Raw genomic sequence first — 14,926 nt, forward strand, 5'->3', positions numbered from 1 at the left:
ATTTCATGAGGTGCTAAAATACCAGGACAGTACGAACACCCCCAAATTACCCCTTTTTGGAAAGTAGACACCCTAAGCTATCTGCTGAGAGGCATATTGAGTCCATGGAAGATTTATTTTTTTTCCAGAAGTTTTCCAAAATGACATATTTTTTTTTTTTTACACAAAGTGGTCACTTAAATGATATACTGCTCACACAAGCCATGGGTATATGTGGAATTACACCCCAAAATACATTCTGCTACTTCTATCGAGTATGGAGATACCACATGTGTGAGACTTTTTGTGAGCCTAGCCACATACAGGAGCCTTAAATCCAAAGACCACTTTGAAAGCCTGAAGGTGCGTAACTTCCTCATATCACTTCCTCACTACCTATCACCTATCACAGTTTAGGAGGCCCTCAAATGCCAGGATAGCACCAACCCCCCCCCTTCCCAAATAATAAAAAGAGGCATGGTGAGTGCTTCGGGAGAAGTGATAAGTAGCAGAATGTATTTTGGGGAGTAATTCCACATATACCCATGGCATGTGTGAGCAATAAATCATTTAAGTGACAATTTTGTGTAAAAAAAAAAAAAAAAAAAAAAAAAAAAAAGTCATTTTCCATAAACTTGTGGTAAAAAAAATAAATTCTTCTATTTACTCAACATGCCCAGCATTAGAAGTTTATGCCATACATTACTCATTCTTCTAACCACCTGAAGACCAAGCCTTTTCTGACACTTTTTGTTCTAGGAAATTTTTTGTTCTGTGCTAGGAAATTACTTTGAACTTGCAAACATTATATATTTTTATTAAAGCAGACACCCTGGCGAATAAAATGGTGGGTGCTGCAATTTTTATGTCACATAGTACTCGTGTAGCGATTTTTCAAGCGCAATTTGAAAAAATAAAAACACTTTTTTTACTTTTAATGCACAAAAACACAATATATTGGCCAATTATTTGGTAAAATATAAAAGATGATGGTATTCTGAGTAAATAGATACCAAACATGACATGCTTTGAAACTGTGCATGCAACGTGCAATAGTTACAAACTGCATACATTTTTAATATCCATAGGCAATGCTTTAAAAGCGTTTACAAGCTACAATTTAGATTTACAGAGGAGGTCTAGTGCTGGATTTACTGCCCTTGATCTGACGTTTGCGGCGATAACTCACATGCATGGTGCAACCGCTGTTTACATACTTACAACGCTCGCTCATGCAGGTGCGCGCGTATTTGAGGGTGCTTTTTTAGGATTGCTTCTACATAAAAGCCAATCGCTGGCTGAAAAAAATTATACCAGGATAATACCTGTAGCTGCAGGCATCATTCTGGTATAACCACTCAAATTCCAGTGATGTACCAGTACGTCGCTGGTACTTGTTGGGTGTATATGTGGTTCTTTTTTTGTATTCTGCCCTTGGGGCTGAATGAAAAAAGAAGAAGAAATCTCTGCCAGAAAAAGTGTGTGGTATGCCCACCATTAGAATATAGCACCCACATCCACCCAATTCAAATAGTGCCAAAAAAATATTATAAACTATATATGCCAAAGCATAGGGGACATCCACCCACTGACCACCCCAGGCCCCTATGCTTCAGCGTATATGCTCTTTTTTAACTGCGGATGAAAAATCTCATCCAACAGCACTGCACACACCTACTTATGTACATTCTGAGAGCAAGACCCTCTTGCTGTCAGAATAAACAAGTTGGTGCTGCAGCTGAATGACATTCCAGCAAAGAAAACTGCAATGGTTAACAATAAAACAGTAACTCAATAAAACAACATTTTTATTGAAATATCTCTGCCAGGAAAAGTGTGTGTTATGCCCACCATTAGAATATACCACCCTGCATCCACCCACTTCTAATGGTGGGCACACATGAAATAGGCCAAAAAATATTATAAAATATATATGCCAAAGCATAGGGGCCATCCACACACTGGCCACCCCAGGTCCCCATGATTCGGCATATATGATCTTTAACTGCGGATGAAAAATCTCATCCAACAGCGCTGCCCACACTGACTTATGTATATTCTAAGAGCAAGTTCATGTTGATGTCAGAACAAACAGGTTGGTGCTGCAGCTGAATGGCATTCCTGCAAAGAAAACCGCAATGGTTAACAATAAAACAGTAACAATTAAACAGTAAAATTGTAACAGCAGAACAGTAACAATAACAAAAAAAGACTATTTTTGGTTTTTAAAATTTTTTTATTTTTTGAGGGATTTGTACTTTTTATTTATTTATTTTTTTTTAAACCTTAACTTTTTAAAACAGACTGTAGGGTCTCTCAAAATGCTATTACCAGTTTCCTGACATCTTTTGAGACCCTGTGTAAATATGTGCCCTGAACTGTGTCGTGCTATACCCTATACTAATACACTACTAGTGAGTGGTAGCGACTGAAGCAGTCCTTGAGGCAGAGACCAGGTTTGCCAGGACAGGAGGGACAAAAAAAGCCTAATTCCATGTCTGCTACAGACACGACATCTTTTCTGAGGTGTCCTTTGGGTTGGGGTACCAGGAATGGCATCGGGAAATTGCCTCTCATGCAGCCGGGTTGGGGGTTTGGGCCAAAGCACTTTCTGGATACCAAAAGGGTCGTGATGATCTTTTCCTGGAATTTTAGGAAGGATCCACTTTGTCCAATTGCTTTGTAAAGCATAAAAGCATTAAATAGAGCCAATTGAAATATATAAACAAACTTTTTTTGTACCAGCGTCTGGCTTTTTGGGAAACTAAGTACAGCTTCATCATCTGGTCGTTGAAGTCCACCCCTCCCATGTTAAGGTTATAGTCGTGGACACAGAGGGGCTTCTCAACGACACCAGCTGCCGTGGTGATTTGGATGGTCGTGTATGCGTGAATGGAAGACAAGACGAAAACATCCCATTTACCTTTCCACTTCACTGTGAGCAATTCCTCATTTCTCAAGCAGGCTTTTCCCCCCTTTCTAAGATGGGTATTTACAAGCCTTTTGGAGAAGCCCTGGCGATTAGGTCTCACAGTGCCACATGCGCCAATTCCAAGATTGTACAAATGTCTAAATAGTGGCATGCTTGAATAAAAATTGTCCACGTATAAGTGGTACCCCATATGAAAAAAGGAGGATACCAAGTCCCAAACTATCTTGACACTGCTCCCCATGTAGTCTGGACATTCAGGGGGCTCCATGCCCATCTTTTCCCTCATAAATCTGAAATTTAAGACACAGGTCTTATACATCTTGACCCCATAGCTGGCACACTTGCTGGGGAGAAATTGTTTGAATGCAAGGCGGCCAGAAAAATTAATGAGGGACTCATCAACGCAGATGATGGCAAAGTGTGTTGTCCTTGAAATGCATAAAACGCATTATACTCTCATATCTATGCCTGGCCATGGCAGCAGAGAACTCGGGCATATGATTAATCGGGTCTGTGGACCAATACAACCGCAATTAATTTTTTTTTAGTAATGCCGATGTTGAGGGTTAGGCCCAAAAAAATCGTAATGGGTTTCCATACAAATGTTTTGGCAAGGTTTAAATTTGAGTTGGCGGCGATAAACTGTTGGACATATAAATTGCTTTGATCCACAATCAATGCATACAGATCTCCCGTAAAAAACAGCTCCAAAAATCAAGGGGAGTATTTAAATTTGCTGTTTCCACCTGAATTCTGGGTTGGGCAGTGACTGGGGGAAGTACGGGTGCAGCAGAAATTGTGGGCTGCCAATCGGGATTTGCAAGCATGTCCAGAAGGATACTAGGGGCTCTACGGGCCTGTGGCTGCGGAACACTACTTGTGCTCACCACCTTCTACTGCACTTATGGGACTTGCCACGTCACCAAGTGATACTGCAGTGCTGTTATGTGAAAGACCAGGATGTACTAGGCTACTGGTGCTCGCCAGTTCACCAAAAGGTAGAACGACACTAGACACTGCCACCTGTGCAGTAAGTTCATCTGTGAAATTATAACAAAGTGGAAGCAACTGGTAACAACAGCAACTGAGCCATAAAGTGGTAGACCTCGTAACAAGACAGAGCGGGGTATGCACATGCTAATGCACGCAGAATTTGCCAACTGTCTGCAGAGTCAATAGCTAAAGACCTCCAAAATTCGGTGTGGCCTTCAGATTAGCACAACAGTGCATAGAGAGCTTCATGGAATGGGTTTCCATGGCTGAGCAGCTACATCCAAGCCTTATATTACCAAGTGCAATGCAAAGTGTCAGATGCAGTGGTGTAAAGCACACCACCACTGGACTTTAGAGCAGTGGAGACATGTTCTCTGGAGTGACGAATCACGCTTTTCTGTCTGGCAAATCGATGGACGTGTTTGGGTTTGGCGGTTGCCAAGAGAACGGTACTTGCCTGACTGCATTGTACCAAGTGTAAAGTTTGGTGGAGGGGGGGTTATGGCGTGGGGTTGTTTCTCCAGTGAAGGGAATTCTTAAGGCATCAGCAGAATTATAGCGTGGGGCTCTCTTTCAGGGCTTGGGCTTGGCCCCTTAGTTCCAGTGAAGGGAACTCTTAAGGCGTCAGCATACCAAGACATTTTGGACAATTTCATGCTCCCAACTTTGTGGGAATAGTTTGGGGAATTGTGGACCAGTGCACAAAGCAAGGTCCATAAAGACATGAATGAGCGAATTTGGGGTGGAGGAACTTGACTGGCCTGCACAGAGTCCTGACCTCAACCCAATAGAACACATTTGCAATGAGTTAGAGTGGAGACTGCGAGCTAGGTCTTCTTGTGCAAAATCAGTACCTGACCTCACAAACGCGCTTCTGGAAGAATGCTCAAGCATTCCCATAGACACACTCAAACCTTGTGGACAGCCTTCCCAGAAGAGTTGGAGCAAAGGGTGGACCAACTCAATATTGAATTTTACGGACTAAGACTGCAATGCCAATAAAGTTCCTGTACGTGTAAAGGAAGGCATCCCAATACTTTTGGCAATATAGTGTATGTCAAAGAACTGAGGCTCAAAGCAGAAAGAATAGCTTTATGCAAAATTTTTCTAAAGGAAACAGAAGTGGGGAACGTAACAGGTGTACAATATTTTAAAATGTTTAAACTAATGACATTGTATTCTCACACAGCGAGATACCAAAACAAAAAGAGAAGATCATCGCAGTGCACTCAGGTGGGGAGAAATTGACAGGTCTGTGTGAATATACACAGAAACAAAGTAGGAATTGATAATAATTAAACAGATGGGACAAACTACAAGCACAGGTATGGGAGTCAGGTAAAGGAAATTTCTGTAGAATAAGGTATTTTCAAATACAATCTAAGGCAGCATGACGACAATTTTTAATGAAAAACTTACAAAAGGTGCAGAAATAAAAACTGAAAATGAAACCTACATATAAAATAAAATATAATGGTATTAATAATAGTAGACCCCAATCTTAAAGAGATAATATCCCAAATGAGTAATAGCATAATAATGGAATAGGGAACAAAGGAAATCACTTAACCACCTCCCGTCCAGAAGGTGGCAGTGCAGGGTCGGGTGGCCGTTTATAAACGGCCTCCCTGCCCCCTGCTTGTGCGTGCTCCCTGCGAGATCTGGTGCTCCGGACACAGTGAAACGCCGATCATTGTACGGGACCTCTGTGCAAGGTCCCTATCATGTGATCACTGATTGGCCAATCAGTGATCACATGCAGAGTAGTAAGCAAGATGTCACTTCTGACATCATTGCTTACTATGTGTGAAATCTGTGAATGATCACAGAGGTCTTATGGTACAAGGCTATTCACATCAGCCTTGTACCATGTGACAAGATGTGACCAATCACAGCTCACACAGTAGTTCTTAATGGCTGCGAGAACGCAGTCAGAGAGAAGGAGAAATGATTGCTTTTAAAGCCTTTATGGGTGTAAAAGCAATCAGTGTAAAAAAAAAAAAAATCTTCATCACCCCCAAAAGTAGTACAGTGTCACCATGGTGACACTGTACTGCTAGGTTGACAGTATGTAAAAAAAATATATATATTATTATTATACAGGATTTATATAGCGCCAACAGTTTGCCCAGCACTTTACAATATAAGGGAGACAGTACAGTTACAATACTTTCAGTACAGGAGGAATGTGAGGGCCCTGCTCGTGGAGCTTACAATCTAAAACAAATAATATAAAAAAAAAATAAAAATGTAAAAAAAAGTTTAAAAATTATAAATGTTTGGTTATAAACTAATTTGGGTTATTTTTATTTTACTAAAAAGATAACGGAATAAATTTTGGCCAAGATTTATGATGATATATTATTTGCAAAATTTTAAAAGAAAAAAACTTTTTAAAATTTGAGGACATTTTCATTTATATAGCAAAAAAAAAAAAAATCCCATTGGTGAAAAATACCACCAAAATAAAGCTTTATCTGTCTCAAAAAAATGCTAAAAAATTCATATGGGTACAGTGTTGCATGACCGCACAATTGTCATTCAAAATGTGATAGCACTGAAAGCTGAAAATTGGCATGGACAGGAAGGGGGTAAAAGTGTCCAGACTTGAAGTGGTTAATTTAAAAAACAGTTCTCTCTCTAAGGGCATAATGTATTTACAAATAAGCCATGCATATATAAATGTATACACTCAAAGGCATATACACCCCACAAAATATACATATACTGCGTGTGTGTGTATATATATATATGTAAACACTGCTCAAAGAAATTAAAGGAACACTATGGAAACACATCAGATCTCAATGGAGAAAAATATCATGCTGGATATCTATATTGAGTACTGGGTAATGTGTTAGGAACGTATGGATGCCCCATCGTTTAATGGAAATTAAAATTATCAACCTACAGAGGACTGAATTCAAAGACACCCCAAAAATCAAAGTGAAAATTGATGCAGCAGGCCATTTTGCTGAAAATTCATTGCAGCAACTCAAAATGGTACTCAGTAGTTTGTATGGCCCCCACGTGCTTGTATGCATGCCTGACGACGGGGCATGCTCCTAATGAGATCACGGATGGTGTCCTGCAGTATGTCCTCCCAGATCTGGACCAGGGCATCACTGAGGTCCTGGACAGCCTGAGGTGCAACCTGGTAGCATTCTATGGACTGAAACATGATATCCCAGAGGTGTTCTATTGAATTTAGGTCACGTGAGCGTGGGGGCCATTCAATGGTATCAGTTGCTTTATCCTCCAGGAACTGCCTGCATACTCTTGCTAAATGAGGCCAGGTATTGTCATGCACCAGGAGGAACCCAGGACCCACTGCACCAGCATAGGGTCTGACAATGGGTCCAAGGATTTCATCTCGATACCTAATGGCAGTCAGGGTGCCATTAGAGGTCTGTAGAGGTCTGTGTGTCCCTCCATGGATATGACTCCCCAGACCATCTCTGACCCACCACCAAAATGGTCATGCTGAACGATGTTTTAGGCAGCATAAGGTTCTCCATGGCTTCTCAAGACCCTTTCACATCTGTCACATGTGCTCAGGGTGAACTTGCTCTCATCTGTGAAAAGCACGGGGCGCCAGTGGCGGACCTGCCAATTCTGGTGTTCAATGGCAAATGCCAAACGAGCTCTATGGTACTGGGTAGTGAGCACAGGGCCCACTAGAGGAAGTCGGGCCCTCAGGCCATCCTCATGAAATCTGTTTCTGATTGGTCAGAGACATTCACACCAGTGGCCTGCTGGAGGTCAATTTGTAGGGCACTGGCAGTGCTCATCCTGTTCCTCCTTGCACAAAGGAGCAGATACTGGTCCTGCTGATGGGTTAAGGACCTTCTACAGCCCTGTTCAGCTCTCCTAGAGTAACTGACTGTCTCCTGGAATCTCCTCCATGCTCTTGATACTGTGGTGGGAGACACAGCAAACCTTCTGGCAATGGCATGTGCCATCCTGGCGGAGTTGGACTGCCTGTGCAACCTCTGTAGGGTCCATGTATTGCATCATGCTACCAGTAGTGACACTGGGGGTCATCTCATTGTTGCCCATCTTGTGCATCTGTAGTCAACTGAATTAACACCAAAGCATGGTATATATATGAGAATGTGTATATAATCCCAAGCACACACCCAAAGAATGTAAATTGTACATATATATATTGTGGGAACTAGCACCAAGGGTAGAGCTTTTGAAGCACGCAATCACCCACTGCCTTCTTTTTAAAGGCCGTTTTTGCCCACTTTCAATTAAAAGAAAGTTCCATACAGCATAGGTTTCCCACGCAGGGGTATCCACCATCAATGCAAACAAAAACAAAGATTCAGCCTCCTGGCTCTCTTTAGCAGCACCGCTGCTCAAGCTTCATGCCTCGGTCCTCACATGCAACACACTGCTCCTGGGTTAGCATCCTTTCCAAGCACTCCTGTTTCTCCAGCCCACAGGCTTAGGCCCTCTGTCTGCTGTCAGACTTCTCTGTGCCATCATTCACACTTGTGGCTACTCCCTTGCACCCACATGGACTCGGGAGGGTGGAGCCCAGAATCCTGGTCCTGACTCTAGAAGAGACACACACACCTGCCCAATCAGTCTCCTGGCCTTTCCCAAAACCTGGTCCGAGGATTGGAGATTTCATCCCTTCCAAATCACTTTGAAATCTCCATGCCCCAGGTCCCAAAATGGACTTTACAACCAAATGAGGAAAGTGAAAAGCCAGTTTCCTCTGCATTAAACAAGTACCCTGGAGTTCCTCAACCTGCCTTGTTGAGAATCCCAGTTGAAATATCCTTTCTACACTGTGACAGGTCGCCACACTGCCACAATATTATATATATATATATATACACATACATACATATATACATACATACACATATACACACACACATACATATACAGTACACACATTCGTGTAAACACACGGATGTGTATACACACATCTCTCCATAAAGATACACAAAAATTCTCCATGGCAGGACTACCCTTATTTAATTTTGAATAGAAAGAAAAAAGAAAACATTTTGCATAAAGCTGCTCCTTCTGTTTGGAGCTTCAGGTCTTTGACATATACAGTGGGGATCGAAAGTTTGGGCACCCCAGCTAAAAATTTGTATTAATGTGCATAAAGAAGCCAAGGAAAGATGGAAAAATCTCCAAAAGGCTTCAATTTACAGATTAGACATTCTTATAATATGTCAAAAAAAGTTAGATTTTATTTCCATCATTTACACTTTCAAAATAACAGAAAACAAAAAAATGGTGTCTGCAAAAGTTTGGGCACCCTGCAGAGTTAATATCTTGTACTGCCCCCTTTGGCAAGTATCACAGCTTGTAAACGCTTTTTGTAGCCAGCCAAGAGTCTTTCAATTGTTGTTTGAGGTATCTTTGCCCATTCTTCCTTACAAAAGTCTTCCAGTTCTTTGAGATTTCTGGGCTGTCTGTCACGCACTGCTCTTTTAAGGTCTATCCATAGATTTTCAATTATGTTGAGGTCAGGAGATTGTGAAGGCCATGGCAAAACCTTCAGTTTACGCCTCTTGATGTAATCCCCCGTGGATTTCTAGGTGTGTTTAGGATCATTATCCATTTGTAGAAGCCATCCTCTCTTTAACTTCAGCTTTTTCACAGATGGCATCAAGTTACCATCCAAAATTTGCTGAAATTTGATTGAATCCATTTTTCCTTCTACTCTGGAGATGTTCCCTGTGCCACTGGCTGCAACACAACCCCAAAGCATGATTGATCCAACCCCATGCTTAACAGTTGGACAGAGGTTCTTTTCATTCAATTCTGTGCCCCTTCTTCTCCAAACGTACCTTTGCTCATTCCGGCCAAAAAGTTCAAGTTTAACCTCATCGGTCCACAGAACTTGTTTCCAAAATGCATCAGGCTTGTCTATATGTTAATTTGCAAAGTTCAAATGATGATTTTAGTGGTGAGGACGTAGAAGAGGTTTTCTTCTGATGACTCTTCCATGAAGACCATATGTGTACAAGTATCTCTTTATAGTGGAATAGTGTACCACAACTCCAGTGTCTGCCAGATCTTTCTGGAGGGATCGTGCAGTCAAATGTGGGTTTTGAATTGTTTTTCTCACAATCCTGCGAGCTGTTCTGTCTGATATTTTTCTTGGTCTTCCAGATGTTGCTTTAACTTCCACTGTTCCTGATGACTGCCATTTCTTAATTACATTCCGAACAGAGGATATTGACATCTGAAAACGCTTTGCTATCTTCTTATAGCCTTCTCCAGCTTTGTGAGCGTCAACTATTTTCAGTTTCAGTTTTCTAGACAACTGCTTAGAAGAACCCATGGTGCTGATTGTTGGGGCAAGGTCAGATGAGTCTGGGCATTTAAAACCTTTGAGATTGACATCACCTGGTCTTCCCAGACGATGATTGAGAACAATCCATGACACTGGCAGTTCTCAGCTTTGCAAAGGGGGCAGTGCATGCTATAAATTCTGCAGGGTGCCCAAACTTTTGCAGACGCCATTTTTTTGTTTTCTGTTATTTTGAAAGTGTAAATAATGGAAATAAAATCTAACTTTTGTTGACATATTATAAGAATGTCTAATCTGTAATTTGATGCCTTTTGGAGATTTTTCCATCTTTCCTTGGCTTCTTTATGCACATTAATACAAATTTTTAGCTGGGGTGCCCAAACTTTCGATCCCCACTGTATATCAGCCTGTCAGCCTACCAATGGGTCATTTCAAAGTTGTCACCTCACTTTCACCTCCTGTTTACCGGCTTTCAGCTCCCGGTATAAGAACGGTTTCTGCCCTGTAATTGGTTGTACTTGACTAAGGAGGTGAGGCCTCTGAAACACATTGTACATGCTCCCTTTGCATTTCCCAATGTATTTCAGGTTTGTTGAGGACGGCCATTGATGCTGCTACTTTCCATCCTTACACGACAGGTCCAGTTTCCTGTGGATGACAGCTGTAGCAGGTCGGTAGACTGAGTTCATCATTCTCACACATATACTGTCATTTCCCTCTATGTCCAAGCAGCACTTCTCTTACTTGAATGTAAGTTTGGATATTTGTTTAATAAATTACATTTTTACCAAATCCTGTGCTTTGGCTACCTTGTTGTCTTCTATATACTGTTGAGGATTCCTCCCAGATCTGATGTGCCAAACAGTGGAATTTCATAACAGCTCTCCATCCATGCATCCTCTCATCCATTCATCCCTGGTCGTCATTCCATATGAACTATCATTAGGGCTGCTGAATACTTGTAAGCACGATCCTGAGCCAGGACTTTTTTTATATCAAACTCTGGAGATTCCACCAATAGGAATTGGGAAGAAGTACTTTTTAAATATTTACTTGACTGTTGTTCATGTACTAAGCTGAGAGTGCTGAAAGACATTTTCGTTTTAAGTTTCTTTCCAAGCAAAAAACAGACAAGAAAAATAAATCCCCTTTCTTGCATTATATAACAGGACACAGAATAGTCCATTCTGAGACTTTTTGTTTTGGTACACTTTTTTTAGGTGGACACTTGCAAATAGCAAAGTTTGACCCCTTCTACTCCCAGCAGTGCATAAGTTTTGTCAGCAATATCAGAGTGAAACCAGAAAGGAGCAACTTGTGTCCTGTGATTTATTCAAAAACATTTTTTACAAGTCAAAAATCACGTTTTCTTAATCATACATCACAGGACACTGGGGAGTTATTTCCCAGACCATTGGAACTTCCAAAAGTTATTCCATGAGGGGCAGGCAACAGCAAACAATGACTAACACACATAACAGGAACAATTCTCTTAATAAGGAAAATAATTGAGAGAGCTCCTGTAGGATTTTCTGACCAAGGCTGGCATCTGCAGAGGCATGAATATCCACCAAGTAAAACTTATAGAAGTTGTGAGCAGATGAACAGGTGGTTCGCCTCACAGATCTGGCAAACCAAGGCCTGATGTTGAAAAGCCCATGAAGCACTGACACTTTGGGTGGAGTGGCGTTCACAGGAAAGGGAGGAATCCTATCTTTCAGGTCATACCCCTCAGTGATGAGGAACAGGAACAAGGTGTCAGATTGATGAATCAAGACTGTGCCTGGGAGGTAGACTCGCACAGCTGTAACTACATCCAGGCAGTGGAGAGCATTCTTTTTAGGATTTTTTGGGTCCAGACAAAAGGCAGGAAACACTACATCCTGACAAAGAGACCATGTTAGGTAGGAAGTAGGTTCATGGTCTCAAAACAACCTTGTCCTTGTGAAGTAATGTTTCTTACATAACAAAACTGCAAGTTCAGAAAGCCTCCTAACTGAGGTGATAGCCATGACAATAGCGACCTTGCAAAAAATGACAGGGAGAGAAATTTCCTGAATCCTCGATATGTATACCCCACAGGCCTTTATGGGACTGGTCTCTGCCTCAACAGACCACAGCCCTGGACCTAAAAATCATCCCACTAACACACAGATGCAACTGCTTGCCAAAGTGAGTGCCGCATGTGGGATACAGTGCCAGCACAGCCTACAGGTCTTCACCGTTCTTTCACAAAGGTCAAAGTACTATCCCTCTGGAATATAACCATCCCTAGTGACCAATCTGGAAAACTAGTGTACAATCCCAACACACACATACCTGCGTTAAAAATGGCTATAAATGGTATATAAGCGAGTGCTGCAACGACCGTTGGCTGGAACCAAACAGAATCAGCAAGGGAGAATGTCACCAGGACACCGAGGATCACCAATATGGGTCCAAAAGTTTTAATGATTACATAGTTATAGCAAGGCAACATTTCGGAGTCTCTCAGGACCCCTTCATCAGGCATGTGACACTGCTTTAGAGCACCAAGGCTAAGCACTGACCCTGCTTTAGAGCACCAAGGCTAAGCAGAGAAAAGCAATTCACGTAGAAATATGTGCATTAAAGCAGAAAAGGCGGTCTCAACAGAGATAGACAGGTTCATCATCTACAAACACTAACAAAAAAATTGGGGCAATGCTGAGAGTGGAAGGAGTTATGATGGGTAGTGTCAAGCTTTGCTTTTTTGCCAGGGTCCAGTCACCTGGTGATGGAGCATAACCCAATACTTTAAGAATTAACTCTCTTGTGTTCTGTAATGTACAATCAAGTAATCAAGCAGCTAGGCAACCTTCAAGGACTATAGTGTGATTAGATCAGACCACCACTTGTGAGACCTTGCATCCAAAAATAGCATGAACTTCCACAACATTCACAGGGTGGAACTTGGTAAAATGTGAATAAAAGTCCAGGTAGCTGCCTTGCATACTTAGGAAACAGAGACCTATAGCCAAAAGACCCATGATGCACTAACCACCTTCACTGAATTGCAAAGAGAACCTAGGCAGAAAGGAAAGTCCAGCTCTTAATAAACCCTCCTTCTGAAGGATAAGAACACAAAAGTTGCAAAACTCAGGCAACCACTAAAAGAAAGACACCATGGGGGGAAATCAAAGCTGGTGCCCCACTTTTCTGGCATTAATCCATCTTGTTAATGTATTAATTTTTTTTTTTAATGTTGGACAGAGTAAAGGAAAGTTATAACCCTTGTAAGGTTTATTTTTGCCATCTCTGTCCCATTGGGGAGATTTACCTTCACTCCCTGTCCCATAGCCAAACAGGAAGTAAGAGGAAATCCCTGCAAATTAAGGGTATCTCTTGAGGAATCACCAGGCCACCAGAACTAGTGTCCCAATTGGAAGATTTGTTTCCTCCATTACTTTTCTGAGGACAGCCCAAAATTTGGGATTTTCTTTTACTTTCACTTTAAGTGAGAATGGTAATCAGGACAAATAGGGAGGATGAATCTCCCTAACTGGGCAACAGACAACAATAAAAACTGAAAATCCAGTTCCACTATCTAAAACTAAAAAAAAAAAAAAAAAAAGGTTACCTTTAGTTATACTTTGAGATCTTGCCATTAATTCTACATGTTGCAAAGAAGCCACCACTGACATAATTGTCCCATTTAGAACTTCTAAATATGAACAAAAAGACAAGACAAATTGGACAGATGCATTTTGTTTGTACACTGTAAACAAGTTTGATTAAAAAAACTTGGGTAATGTTCCAGAAAGGGCATCATAACTACCACTTCCTAGGCAATGCGCCCTGTGCTCCCTTAAACAGAACCATGGCTCTTTGGGGGAAAAAACAGAACATTTCCTATGAAATACTTACCGTAATTTTCCTTTCCTTATGGACTCCATGGCAGCATACTTGTGGCTTACAGATACCGTGCTGATGGTCCAGATGTCCCGGATTGAAGCCACCCCCAGACATGCTGAAAGCGGTGAAAGCGTGCCCCCACATGGCCTGCCTGAGAGGGCCCAATCTCAAAAGGACTTTGTGGCCTCAAGACCTCCAGAGGTTGAGCCCTTGGATAATTTCTGAAAAGATGACTGGCTTCTCCTCCAGCTTCTCTTGAATTTGTGGCCCGGCTTGTAGAGGCGCGAGTCCCTGGCTCATTCCGAGCCTTGACTTCTGGGCTGAGCCTTCTTCTGGCCTAGCAGACGCTGATCCTGAGGCAGAAAACTGGACCTCCCACCTGTAGCTTGGGATATAGCGCTGTCCATGTTGTTCCCAAACAGGGAGGAACCCTCAAAGGGGATCTTGCGCCATGCCTGCTTAGAGGCCGGATTGGCCAACCAGGGCTGAAACCACAATGCACGTTTGGCTGTCATTGAGGACAGCATAACCCGAGCCAGCAGATGGGTAAGGTCAATTGAGGCCTCCCCCAACCTCAGCTCCTGGATAGCTGAATTCCTGGCCACCTCTTCTGGAACTCCTCTGAGGGCCACATCCACGTTATCCAACCACACTTACATAGCTTTAGATTAGGCCGCTAAGGCAAGCACCAGCTTGCAAGCCATCCCTGCCGTAGTGTAGATACACTTGAGCTCAGAATCGATTCTCCTTTCCAGGTTGTCCTTGAAGGACACCGAAACCTCAAGAGGGAGGGTAACGTGCTTGACTAGCCTCATCAGGACTGCATCCAACAGAGGGGCTCATTCTAAAATGTTTGACGT

At 42.1% G+C, this 14,926-nt stretch overlaps 1 protein-coding gene across 6 annotated transcripts in view; it reads left to right on the top strand.

The window, feature by feature from the left end:
* MPND (MPN domain containing) overlaps positions 1–14,926 on the top strand; it is a 303,470-nt gene that overhangs the window by 269,760 nt on the left and 18,784 nt on the right. The window contains exon 14 of one of the 6 annotated variants that reach the window (XM_089687868.1): positions 10,781–11,023. The exons of the other annotated variants lie outside the window; for them this stretch is intronic. Within the exon in view, the coding sequence (XP_089543994.1) occupies positions 10,781–10,789 (9 nt within the window). The 3' untranslated portion in view covers positions 10,790–11,023. Of the gene's footprint in view, positions 1–10,780; positions 11,024–14,926 lie in introns of those variants that run through there. 6 annotated transcript variants of the gene reach the window in all.

The sequence above is a fragment of the Staurois parvus genome, unplaced genomic scaffold (assembly GCF_062004578.1).
Source record: "Staurois parvus isolate SC_StPar_1 unplaced genomic scaffold, SC_StPar_1.0 ptg000439l, whole genome shotgun sequence".
NCBI lineage: Eukaryota > Metazoa > Chordata > Amphibia > Anura > Ranidae > Staurois > Staurois parvus.